The following is a 12,745-nucleotide window of genomic DNA, read 5'->3' on the forward strand; positions in this document are numbered from 1 at the left end:
TCCCAGCATGCATGTATAAGGTGCATTGTTGCATAATACACACTGAGGAAAATTTTGGAGAAAAAAATTGAACTTATAGCCCACGAAATATGGTATATAATCGTAGTGTATAGTTCTTGTGCAGCTGTGCACAAACTCGGCCATCCTCCTAAGTAATCATGTGTGGGGAGTTGAAAGCACAAAGCTCTAGTACATTATAATATAAAACTGCCATTCTGCATGCCTTCATCAAAATATTTCTTCAGTGCTTATGAGTAGCTTAATGTGTAAAATATCTGACATAGTATTTGTTTGTACCTTTTCGTTATACTGCTGATATTAGTTACGTGTACTCAGAAAAGCTGGAGAGTTTTAACAGCTATCTTGCTGTAAGAATTGTAGAAGACAGCTTTCATGCTTCCTATAGCAAACTTCTTCTGGGCATGACCCATATAGACATGAGAGAGAACAGAGCATATGTACAAGTGAGACCATGAATAGTTTTCACATTAATGTGTATTTATTTATTTATTTCGATACTTTAAATGCTTGAAGGCGTTACAGAAGGGAGTGGTGAAAAAGAAAGAAAACAACATGTTATAAGCAGTTAGCACACACAGTTATCTTCAATAGCAGATTGAAATGCGGAAGCATTGAGAATCTAATGACGGAGGGGAGCAAATGATTCTGATAAAATAGGGAAAGTGCCTTGAGATAGATTCACCCAGAGAACCAGTGGGAACTGATTCCCGCTGGTTTATTGATTGAGATGCCCACTGCAGTGCGTACCCAATCAGTGGCCAATTGCTCTCGTACCCACTATTCCTGCACACCAGTGGACTTTGGAAATGTCTGTTTCATCATCAGTGGCAGAACTTTAACTGTGCTTTGGATGCGATTTATTGGTACACAAAATACCATAAACAGTTCCTATTGTACATGATGTTTTAGGTAGATCCTTTTCTGTGCTCACGAAGCAGTAAGATATAAATAAATAACATGTTAATAAAATTACACAATACTTTCTTTTTGTTGCAGGTTCCTTTCAAGGCTGCATTCAACAGATTGCAGTGAATGGTGAGCTGCAGTCTCTCAATGCCAGTCACAACTACTTTCAGCTGGTGGTGAGAGGCACCGTGGGACGCAGCTGCAACCAGGAAGCCCTCGGCCTTGATGTGGCAGCTGATCCACTTGGTGTCGGCATCATTCTCGTCATTGCCTTCTTTGTGGTTCTCATTCTGGTTATCCTGGTCAGCCTGCTTGTGTTTCGTCGGTGCAAGCTCAAGCGCCCTAAAGCAGCAACCAGTAACACCCAAGCAAAGTCAAACGGGTGCAGTGTCATCAACCAACTCACAGATGCAACTAGGGCATCTGCACACCAGGAGCCCAATTACACTGAACCAGCCATGCCATCTGCACCAGAAGAGCATCCACGGAGCACACCATCAGCACCAGAATTGGTACCACCAAAGAGGACAAGGGAAAGGGAAGGCAGTGCCGATTTGCAGCAGGTTCGTGCTCCACAGAGGCCGGACATCATCGAACGGGAAGTTTTGCATGCTTCATCACCACTTGCGGGACCTCGGTGCCCAGAACAGCCTGCCTACAGTTCAGCTGAGCCAGAGCACTATGACCTTGAAAATGCGAGCAGCATTGCCCCCTCAGACATCGACGTTGTGTACCATTACAGAGTGTTCAGAGATGGCAGCCAGCTACGCAAGCTGCACAAGGGTGTACACAAGCACCCTGGCACGCACAGGCACAGTCCAGCAAGCCCCAAGGCAAGGCACAGCCCACGACAACAGCTTCTCTTGCGACCTGCAGCCCGAGACAGCCCGTCAGCTTTAAAGATGCACAGCACGCCACTTGCTAGGCTCAGCCCATCTAGTGAGCTGTCACGCCAAACACCACGCATTTTGACTCTGCAGGACATAAGTGGAAAACCCCTCCAGACAGCCCTTTTGGCCAGTGCTCACCCAGGTGGCGGTTCCAAGCCTTTCAAAGATCCACTGACCAACTCTGAACGCAGTCTCAACAGCCCTGTGAGTCAGCTGAGTCGAAGCACTGGAAGCCTTCCCTCAGCCAAACTCAAGCAAGCTTGTGCTCCAGCTGCAGAGAGTCATTGTAGTCAGCCACTTTCTGGGCTAGGTCTTACAGCGGAGGAGATTGAGTGCCTTAATGCAAGGCCCCGTAACTCCAGCCTAGTGAGCACAGTGGATGCTGTTTCTTCTTCTGGAAGTGAAGGTACAAAGGCTAAACTGTCTCAGTTGCTGGAAGATCGGCCAACTACAACTACCCTCCTAGATGCTGCTGCGGTTCATGACTCGTCAAGTGATGAAAGTGGAAACGACTCATTTACCTGCTCAGAATTTGAATATGACAATGGATATGACAAAGCCCACCATCGTGATTTTCGCCCGGGTAACATGATCTTCTCCAAGCTCGCTGAGGAGGACAATGAGAATGACGAGGACCCATCGAAAACGTATGATGGTTTCGACTCATTCAGGGGGTCACTAAGCACTTTAGTGGCCTCGGATGATGACCTTTCACACCTTTCTTACAAGCCCCCCAGTGGTGCAGTGCTTGGTTGGGACTGCTTGCTCAATTGGGGACCGAACTTTGAGAACTTAGTGGGTGTGTTCAAAGACATTGCTGACTTGCCAGACACGGTCAGCCCACTTACACCTGGGCATCCAAAGCCCAATGAAGAGTATGTTTGAGCTTGCTCTCCATGAATACTCAGCGGAACCAGCTGGGTTGAAAATGTACAGATGCCAAAAGAAGTGAGTCAGGACATGTACTGTTCAGGCAGCTTGCTCCTGAACAAAGCAAAAGCAAACTTGAGAGTAGTCCGATTTTCTTATAGTTTCATGCAATGATTACTAAAGGAAAGTCTGGTGCATTAGACATCAGCAGAAGGTTCTGGTATGGCAGATTAACCAGCATTTGAATGATTGGAAGTACATAGCATGCAAACAGATTAAACTTGTATCTCCTAATGGCATTTCACATTAACCTTATCAAAGCTAATTTGTCATTACAAACGAGCTATATTGAAATTAGTTTTTTCACCTTTGTGCATTATTGTTTGGCTATTCTGCATTTCCCGCATGAAAAAAAGAAAAGAAATACATGTTGCGAAGAGGAATTGTATTGTTGAGGGTGGATGTCTGATTTTCCCTTTATTAATTACTTCTCTCCACCTTGCAGCATTCCGCAGAATTATTATGTCAAAGAGCAATTCCCTTATGGCAGGTGTTAATGTAAGAATGTTGCTCAGGCTTAGCTACATGGACATGCACAACATCATTTAATGCATTTGGCATCTCAAGGTAGTGTAACATTAAATATAATTCATTTTAAATGCTATAGAATTATATAGCAGCATGGGATGACCACAAAATTAAATCAAGGAAGAGAATAGAAAAATGTCACTCCCTGGCTAAGTGCATGGACATTTATCATAGCCATGCTGGTTGGATGATTGCAGCATCAGACTGTCCTTTAGTAATACTAGCATGAAACTCTACGGGTCTTGTTTTTAACAGCATGAATTTCATGTGTAGATATGCAAATGAATATAATTAATAAGCAGGCTCCTTAATATGCCACTGCCACTATGTCAGATTAACAACAGCTTCCCTTTGGTATTTGAGGCTCACGGAAATTTATTGCAAACACAAATTTGATTAATTATAAGGAGTAAAACAAAAGTGTACTATATTTGTTAGTAATGAATCCTTCAATGCAAGCGATTATTTAGTTGCCTGTGAAAAGTTTGGGTATAGCAAAATGTGGCTGCCTTAGAAGACATCAATGATGGTGGATGGAACATGTGTTTGCTTTAAGCTTGAAAAGTGTATTGCATTAAGAAAGAGTAACTAATGCTGTGCTTTTGACCCAGCTGGTCTCCAGTGCTACACTGGTGCACACTTGAAACCTAGTCACATGAAATGCGCGTTAAAAAAAAAGGAAATGTCCACAATGCCGCTGAGATACGTAGACAGCCTAGCACTTGTTAAGTTGCTGGTCTTGGTTATTCTTGGCGTACGGGCCAAAGCATAACTGCCATTTCCTAATTTATTGGGCCTGTTTTTGTGGACACTGTCTGATCATTTTGTGAACTAACGACACATACCTCATATCAAGCTTTGATTCAACTTTGTCCTGTGTTGTTTTTGTCTACGTGTTCCTGTTTTCAGAGCCCCTTTTTTGCTGTTTTTTTTTGTGTGTGTGTCTGTGTACCTTCCTCAGCATTTGTTTGTTTTGGAGCATATTTTGTTGCAGGTTCACATATGCTCTGAAGGACAAATACAGCATTCAAAAAGAAAAAAGAGGCCAAGTAATTTGCAGCACAAGACAATCAGCTCTGTATCTTTCACAAACCGAAGCCATATTCTGCTGACTTCTAGTCTCAAAACAAAGTGCCTCTACGTTCCACAATGGCAGACTTATGCAATGCTATACATGTGGAATTGGCAGACAAGGAAAAGTGAAGGTAGAAACATTTTGCCTTTGGACCAATTACTCAAGGCTGCTCTCAGACTACCTGTGCACACTCTCATTTGACCTCTTTACCATGTGCCATGTTTTCTTTTCTTTTTACAGTGAAACTCAACAGAAACTGAATAAAACAGCTTGTTGCTCATGAATTGTGTTATGTGCATCACATTTGTGAGAAGGTACACAAGAACGGATAATTTTTCACTCCAGACAGCAATGAACAATTCTTTACCACTGCAACCTAGCCTGCTCTAAAGGATGCGCTAAAACCACACATGATAAGCAAAGATCCCGAAGCAGGCCTCTCTATGCATCTTGAATACTGCTACTAATATTGCAGCACTCACACTCAAAAGTAACAAGAAGCAGGGAACATAATCACGCTTGCTGCTCTCCTGCTCTTGTTTGTGTGCATAAAGCTTCCCGACTTGGTTGTTTTTTTTGGTATAAAATCCATCACATTAGCGACAGTGTTACATTCATCTGGAGACACCAACTTCTGAATATTACATATGGTCTGTTGTGGTGAAAATCAGCATAGACAGTAATTTTGGTGCTTCAAATTAGCATACAGCGATCCTAGAACACAATCCTGAACAATATGAAGATGCACTGCAATGTATGCAGTTAGGTTGTAGTTGGTGCTATGTTGGTACAGAAAGATGGCAAGATACTGAACGGGTGAAAAAACATCTCCCATGAACCTATCAAACCACTGGATCACATTCAAATCGCACATAGAAATATATACCTGGTAGACAAAGAATGAATGGTAAATATTCTGCATGTGCGAGCCAGTGACAGCAACAGCTTCGTACTTTGCAGACATGCCCTGTTGTACTCTTACTAGGTGGAATCAATGAGGAATTTGGCCTATTTGTTTCTTGACAAATGAGGAAAGCAAGATACACAAAAATTCCACATTGACAGCGACAAAGGCTGATGCACTGCTGCTGTCAGGGCGACTGAAAGGTAAGCATTTACTGGGATCGTTTTGGAGTCAATAATGTCAACATGACTTTTGGTACATATCTTGGGAGATGTAGCCCACAGCTTCCAAGTCCATGCCACTATTGCTATTTCCCATCCCTGTAGTGGCAACAGGTTTTTGACTGTTTGTGGGCTACTAGAAGGAAAGAAAAGCTGGATGATGTTAAAAAGATTAATAATAAAAAAGAAGGCTATGTACACAACTTATATCTTGAAGAGATCAGCAGTACTCAAATACAGCAATTAATTCCCCAAAACCACGCAATTTGTCTGTCAGTCATCATACCTTCATGGGTGCACTGAGGCCTGACCATGTTCAGGCATTGTTGCATGTGACTAACAATTGGCAACATATTTTGTGTACATGCGTGTCTGCACGTGCATGTGTTACAGAATGCCTGTTTTCATCATTGATACTTTGATGCTCACGTCATTTCACGAAGCCTCGGTTCAACGTCCTAGTCAATGCTGCCATGTGCAGTTGCAGTTAAAACCGTGTTAAATGCTCATTTTTGAAGACCAACGCACGACCCAGAGATGTATGCATATGTGGAAATTGTGAAATTCAGAATGTGAAAATGACTTTTACCCTTTAGCTCGTCGTTCACTGGTCAAGTGTGCCAAGCTTACAGGTAGAATTCCAGAATGTAGCGTCAACGAATATTTCTTAACCAAACAGGCACATTTGTCTTCCAGGCTTATTCAGCAAAAAACACATTTCAGGTGAATGGTCCATGCAGTTAATGATTGGCAGCAGCATCTGAAAAGTTATTATTAGCATGAGCTTACATTTATCGATTTCAGTTGATTTCCCAGAACGATCAGCACAATAACTGCCCGTGTAAGAACAAGTGGCTGTGTGCGTGCTGTGTGCGTGAAGTCCAGCTGGCAAGGCAACTCGTGTTGTAGAAGTCGCGGGGCGCCTTTTTCGTTGCTGGGGTGCAGTGAATGATTTCTCAAGCAGAGGTATTTTTGCATCTAGACTTTGTTTCGAGATACGATCGAGTAAAATCCGTCTCGAAACTTCGGAAGATATGCATCAAGAATGCACTTTAGTTTAATTATCTTATTTACGGTCCCATTTAAACGGACACAAAACAAGGATGTTAATTTAGTCAGTCATAACTGATAACACACTTTTACAGCACAAGAAACATCAGTCGTACCGTGAGTGGAGTCTTGCTAAGTGTACAAACGACGTAACCGCCAGAAACATGGCCAGAAACGAGCTTAGAAATTGCCGCCATGTACCGCAGGTTTCCGAGCCAGCGGCTAGTGGCGCTAGCTCCTCGCGACGTCATGGCATTTTAGACAAATTTTGCAGCGACAAAGAACAGAATTAGTGTGAATTCTGTTGGAACCAAACACACTCTTAAGAGACTTAATAAACTTTGTTGCACAAAAACGTCCTAAGAATGAGGAAATATTGTGAAATTCGTGACTTCATACTAACGCATATTGGCACTGCGGCCCCGGCCATCCGGGCGCGAAATTCAAGAATAAAGATATTGAAGCAAGACTGCGAGTCGGCCTAGTTGGAACAGATTCATCTTAAAAATTATTGTGCGCAAACAAACAGGGACGAAGAATAGAAGAAACACAAGGACGAGCGCTTGTTCTTGTGGTAAGCGCTCGTCCTTGTGTTTCTTCTATTCTTCGTCCCTGTTTGTTTGCGCACAATAATTTTTAAAGATATTGCCCTTAATTTACGAGACGTTCATTTTAGGGATCGCCAGCCGTTTGTGCGTAGGCGCGTCTAAGAGCAGGCGCGAGAGAGAAAATCTGGGAGCTTTTGCTCCTTGAACATTGGGGGTGAGGACTTACGGAGTCGCTATCTGTCGGAAGCGCCTCCCTTGCGTAGCATAACGGATCACGTGGCGCGCTCCTCATAGGTTTCGCTTACCGCGCTCAATAAAAACCGCTCGCGGCAGCCCTCCTGGACATTTATGTAAGTACTCTCAAATCGAGGGAAGTTTCTGGCTGTCGATATAATAATCTTGGGCAAACTGAAAGCACAGAATCGTTTACAGACGCTATCTCCTTACTGAATACGTACAGTACGTGAACGCCACTGCGCGCGGTCGCCGCGATGGAGTCTTCCGAACCGGCTTCTTGCGTGAAAGGTAGGCAAACGCTGAGAGTAAACTATGTGAAACATGTTCTTATAGTGGGCTGTCTGTATAACCAAATGTAGCAAAACGGAATATAGCCTCAAAACAGCGATCGCACGGGTTAGCAGCGACTGAATGCGCGTCTGCATGCATGCGCGTCTGCATTCATGTCCGCGCACAATGTTTTGCTTTCGCTGCGAACGTGTTTTCGCACAATGCCGTGAGCTTCAGGCCGCAGCATATGAACATTTGACAGTACAATCGCAACCATTGTTACGTGAACGCTATCAAAACTGTTCAAAAATAATTTCGTTATAGAGACTTCGACGCCTACGGCGAGTGTGATGTGCCGTCGCGACGATTCAATTTTTTTTTGTCTTCTAAATTCTTGGACATTTCAATATTATTTCTCAATTTGCGTCGCACTGTATGTTAATCGGTCTTCTCAGCGTGCTATTTCCCTCTGCTTGATTTTCATAATCCAGTGCATTAATTCATAACACAAACATGATTATATGCCGTGCCTTTTTTTAATGTACGTCTTACCGCTCCCTTTCCGTTCCAGTGAACTTGCCAGTATCTAGCATCGACAAGTTCATAGACCAAACCGTCATGACATTAGCCGGGCAGCGGGCGCGGGCGAGCGTCTCAGTGCGCGTTTTCTGCTACTCACAGAACATTGAAGTCCCGGCGCCGTAGCAGAAATCTTCCTTGCGTCTCTGCTTGCTGCATACCTGAGTTGTAGCCGATGGCTGTCTGCCGGTTCTAAGTTTCGCCAGCCAAGCTTCACGCAGCTCCATGTCCTGCAGCTACGTGTGAATCACGGGGCTCCGCAAGTACAGCACTGCGGCACCGAACCTACCATGCTGCACGCCTCTAAAGGCAGCCACATTATAGTATTTTCAAATGTTGTCAAGCAGACACCCAAGGCGGTAAAACCTCACCACTTAATCAGAACCACGGTGCAGGTGGGACCAAAAAACTTTCGTTTTCAGCTCGCTTCGGGGCTTCCGAAGCAGCCGACGCGGCCGCTGTGTCCACGTGGTCCCTCATGCCACGTCACGCCCATGGTGGCGCCAGCTTTTCCAGTGGTGGAGCTCGCCTCCAATATGAGTCGGCCTGGGCCCTACAGAGGAGGTTTCTTGTAAGCGTTTGTCCCTAGGCGTGCCGGCATTGACAAGTGGGGTCGAATTTGTTTACGCGCGGGCACTGGCTGCCGGCGCGGTACCATAGGTGAAGCAGTGGGCACTGACGCTCGATTTGGCGACCACTGTGTCGAAAAGACTGTCTCGCACCTGCGGCAAGTTGGCGGTGGACGCAATTATATTTATTCAATCGTGTTTTTTACTAATTGTAACAACGTGTCATTATTTCGCATTATTGGTGGAGCCTCCAGGACACCAAAGCGGCAACGGGGACGCCAAAGCTAGCACCGAGACAGCTGCTAGTCATGTGGGTTGGGGATAGCCGAGGCCTGTGCGTGCCAGGGATGTATAAGATCAGCGGTCCGCTATCGCGGACAGCCAATTTTTTATGCGAAAACCCCCTGGCACGCTTCGGCCTCCGCGGCCCTAACCCACGGGCCGCCCTGCTTCCAACTTTGATTCCCCCGCTAACCCCTGGGTGCCCTGGATATCCTGCGTCGCCTGCTTTATTATAACCTCAGGGGCTCCCCTGAGGTATCCGCTTGCCGGTTACCTCTGCCTTGCTGAAGCCGTGCTTCTAAAAAATCTAATCTATCGTCGCGACGAAAAAAGTGACCCGCGACTTATACAGCACCAGTCAGAACCTTGCGCCTGCAGACACAGCGATCACCATGTGGGGCATCCATGCCCACTGCCTCACCGCACTCCACAACGCTGGCTTGTCTAGGGGACAAACACATACAACACGCGCTAAGAAACCTCCTCCGTAGTGCCTAGGCAGAGTCATATATTCAAGGAGCAAAAGACCCCAGATACTCTCTCAAGCCTGCTCTTACGCGCGCCGGCGCGCAAACGGCTGGCGATCCCTCAAATGAATGTCTCGTCGTTAATTTTACCTATTTATAACTAACCCACATTTTTTTCTTCTGTCATATGATTGCAATTCGAATTATATATATATATATATATATATATATATATATATATATATATATATATATATATATATATATATATATATATATATATATGGGGCAGCTTCGCACTAGTGGCGTGAAGACTGGGCAAACAGCGAAGATGGCGGCCCCACCTATAGGTTATTCTTGGTTCGGCTAAGTAGATGCGTGGTTATGCTTGGAGACTCGGTCAAGTTTTCTGCATGGTGTCGTCGTTAGCCCCCCAAATAGCAATGAACACTTGGTCATTAAAGTATGTACAACGCGTTGTTTTATTGTCAGTACCTCTCATTTCATCATCATCATCATCATCATCATCATCATCATCATCATCATCATCTTCTTCTTCTTCTTCTTCTTCTTCTTCTTCTATGTCCACTGCAGAACGAAGGCCTCTCCCTGCGATCTCCAACCACCCCTGTCCTGCGCCAACAGATTCCAAACAGCACCGGCAAATTTCGTAATTTCATCGCACCACATAGTCTTCTGCCGTCCTCTACTGCGCTTCCCTTGCCTTGGTATCCATTCTGTCACCCTAATGGTCCAATGATTATCTAATCTGCGCATTACATGACCTGCCCAGCGCCATTTTTTTCTCTCAGTGTCAATTAGAATATAGCGTCTATACCCGTTTGCTCTCTAATCCAAACCTCTTTCTTTCTGTCGCGAAAAATTACGCCTGGCATTCTTCGTTCCATCGCTCTTTGCGCGGTCCTTAACTTGTTCTCATGCTTCTTTGTCAGTCTCCAAGTCTCTGCGCTCCACTCTAACAACCCTGAACGTTCCTGCCGTCCTACAAACAGTCGTTCAGAATCGCTTCGAATCCGCACAGCTCCCTCTAAGACAACCTTGCCTAATCATTGGGGCCCATACGATTTCCATACGTCTCCCAATTTCCGTACAACCACGTGGGCATACATCTCAGCATGGATATTCGGCTAGCGGCCGCAAATTGGCACATGCCATTTCACGCCATCTGGAAATCCTGGCGGGTTTCGTACACTGCTGCACAACCTCTCAAAAGCATCTTTAATGTGCTTGCCATGACGCCTGCAACACTGAAAGGACAGTTAAAGGGGGAAAAAAGGAAAAAAAGGAAAGCTCGCCGACGCCGCTATTTCATATCTTCGGGACTTAGCCGTGCACCAAGTCATGAACCTCACGGAGAAGCTGCCACGTAGGACCCAGGTCCCCGGCGAAGTCGTCCATGGCCAGGTCCCAGACAGCGAGACCGGAAGTCCTGCGCACGACAGGCCGCTTGGCGCGTAGACTGGCGCGGTCTTCGAAGCCGACCCACTGGTCCTCCGAGTAGGCCATGGAGCAGCGCGAGAAGCCGTGTCTCTCGCGGCGCCAGTGCGTGGCGTTACGCATCAACGCTTCGGTCACCTCATAGTAGCTCGCCAGGCCTGACCTATTTGTGTGGCGAAAGGGCCGGCCGGGACCGAGGGAGCTCATTCCTACACGGGACCTCTTCATCCAGGGTCGCTTCAGGGTGAAGGTTGCGCTGGCGAACGAGACGCTCAGCATGGTCTTGGCGAGCATGTGCTCCGTCATCATTGACAGCTCGTCGAGGACCGAAGAGAGACCCATCTGACCGTTGTGGCGTGCCCTGAAGACGGCTCGCATCGGGCTCTGGCAAGTGGTGACCGGGAACGTGGCCGGGTTCATGGTCCGGTGTGTGTCCACCACGACGAAATCCAGCCGGCTGTAGAGCGCGGGGATGTAATAACCGTCGCGTCGCCTCACCGTCTCCCACGGTATGACGACGCTCACGCGGAGCGCTTCTTGGTCGAAAACAACGCGCATGGTGTTGATAAAGGTGCTGTAATTGGTGCGATCCTCGAGGGTCGGGTACTTCCAGTAGAGAACCAGGCCGGCGAGTCCATTGCGACGCGACCAGGATGCCGCGTTGCGCACGAGCGCGAGCCGCGATCTCCTCTGGCGCATCAGAACGCGGAATTCGGCCGAGTCCGAGGCCTCGCCGCCGACGCAGGCCCAAGCGGGTGTCGAGAGCGAGACCATTTTGTGCAGTGCCTTCGCGTCTTCCGTGGGCCGCTTGAAGCGCAGGTCTCTCCGCTCTACGCTTAAACCAACGGAGACGAAGACGTGCCCGTCGCAAAGTATGGCCGACGCGTTGTCCACGTCGAAACGGTGCGGGGAGCCGGGCGCGAGACTGTAGTTCGCGAAACAGAGGACGACGCGGCTCGCGTCCTCGTCGGATTGCCGTTGCATGGCGATTTGAGCGGCAGACCTACCGTGCTGCTGTTGGGCGACCGCGCTTCCAGCGAGGGCGGCTCCCAGCGGTACGTCGGCGTCGTTGATGGATGTCCAATAGTGCTCAACAACGGCTGCGACAATGGCGATGCACGCGCTGGTCACGGTGAGCACACCAAGGACGAGCAACGCCATGAGGCAGAGATTCTGGTCGTGCATCATGTAGCGCAGATTGGACTCGTCTTCGCTGGCGCGCCGTCGGGAGGGACTGCGCCGAGCAGCGGAGGCACCGTCGTCTTCCATGACTTAGTCGCAGGGTCGAAGCGAACCGCCGAGAGAAATCGGTAGACCACGCCGGCTGCTTTTTGCGCTGTGAGAATTGAATCACAAAAATGCTGCGGCACCAGCGAACCACGTGAAATTTCACACCGATGCTGGTGGAGCCTCTGGTTCATGAAACGGCACCAGCTGGTTGGTTGGTTAATCCCCAGAGAAATGGTGCAACTCCTCGTGGCCTCGCGACTGGACATGCCAGCTACTTCTTCGTTTTTCATGGGTAGCTACAGTGACACAAGGTTTGTTGTTTCTTGACATAAAAAATAATAATCTATGAGAGAGAGATAAAGAAAAAAATGAAGAGTATAAATTTGTGGAATATAATGAGACTCCCTCAGTTAAAGCGTATGAAACCGGCCTTTAGGTGTCACTTCTTGAGCATAAATGTTTATTACAAGCATCGTTTCATTTCTTGTATATATTTCTTATGTGAAACGGTGTGCAATACCTTTTTAAGTTCGTTCCTGCGAGCAGCAAGCTCGACATGCGTCACTTACAGCTGGACATA

The 12,745-nt window shown here is 46.9% G+C and overlaps 2 protein-coding genes across 2 annotated transcripts in view; one reads left to right on the top strand and one right to left on the bottom strand.

The window, feature by feature from the left end:
* The window catches only part of ft (cadherin-related tumor suppressor fat), a 127,175-nt gene extending 122,541 nt beyond the window's left edge, over window positions 1-4,634 (top strand). The window contains exon 20 of the mRNA XM_065425524.2: window positions 1,018-4,634. Coding sequence (XP_065281596.2) covers window positions 1,018-2,702 — 1,685 coding nt within the window. The 3' untranslated portion in view covers window positions 2,703-4,634. The remainder of the gene's footprint in view (window positions 1-1,017) is intronic.
* Window positions 4,635-10,821: 6,187 nt separating this feature from the next.
* Window positions 10,822-12,204, bottom strand: LOC135896958 (chitinase-3-like protein 1). Its single transcript, XM_065425508.2, has one exon. The coding sequence runs from the start codon at window positions 12,202-12,204 to the stop codon at window positions 10,822-10,824; it is 1,383 nt and encodes a 460-aa protein (XP_065281580.2).
* Between the last annotated feature and the right edge of the window lie 541 nt (window positions 12,205-12,745).

This window comes from Dermacentor albipictus, chromosome 3 (genome assembly GCF_038994185.2).
Source record: "Dermacentor albipictus isolate Rhodes 1998 colony chromosome 3, USDA_Dalb.pri_finalv2, whole genome shotgun sequence".
NCBI classification, from domain to species: Eukaryota; Metazoa; Arthropoda; class Arachnida; order Ixodida; family Ixodidae; genus Dermacentor; species Dermacentor albipictus.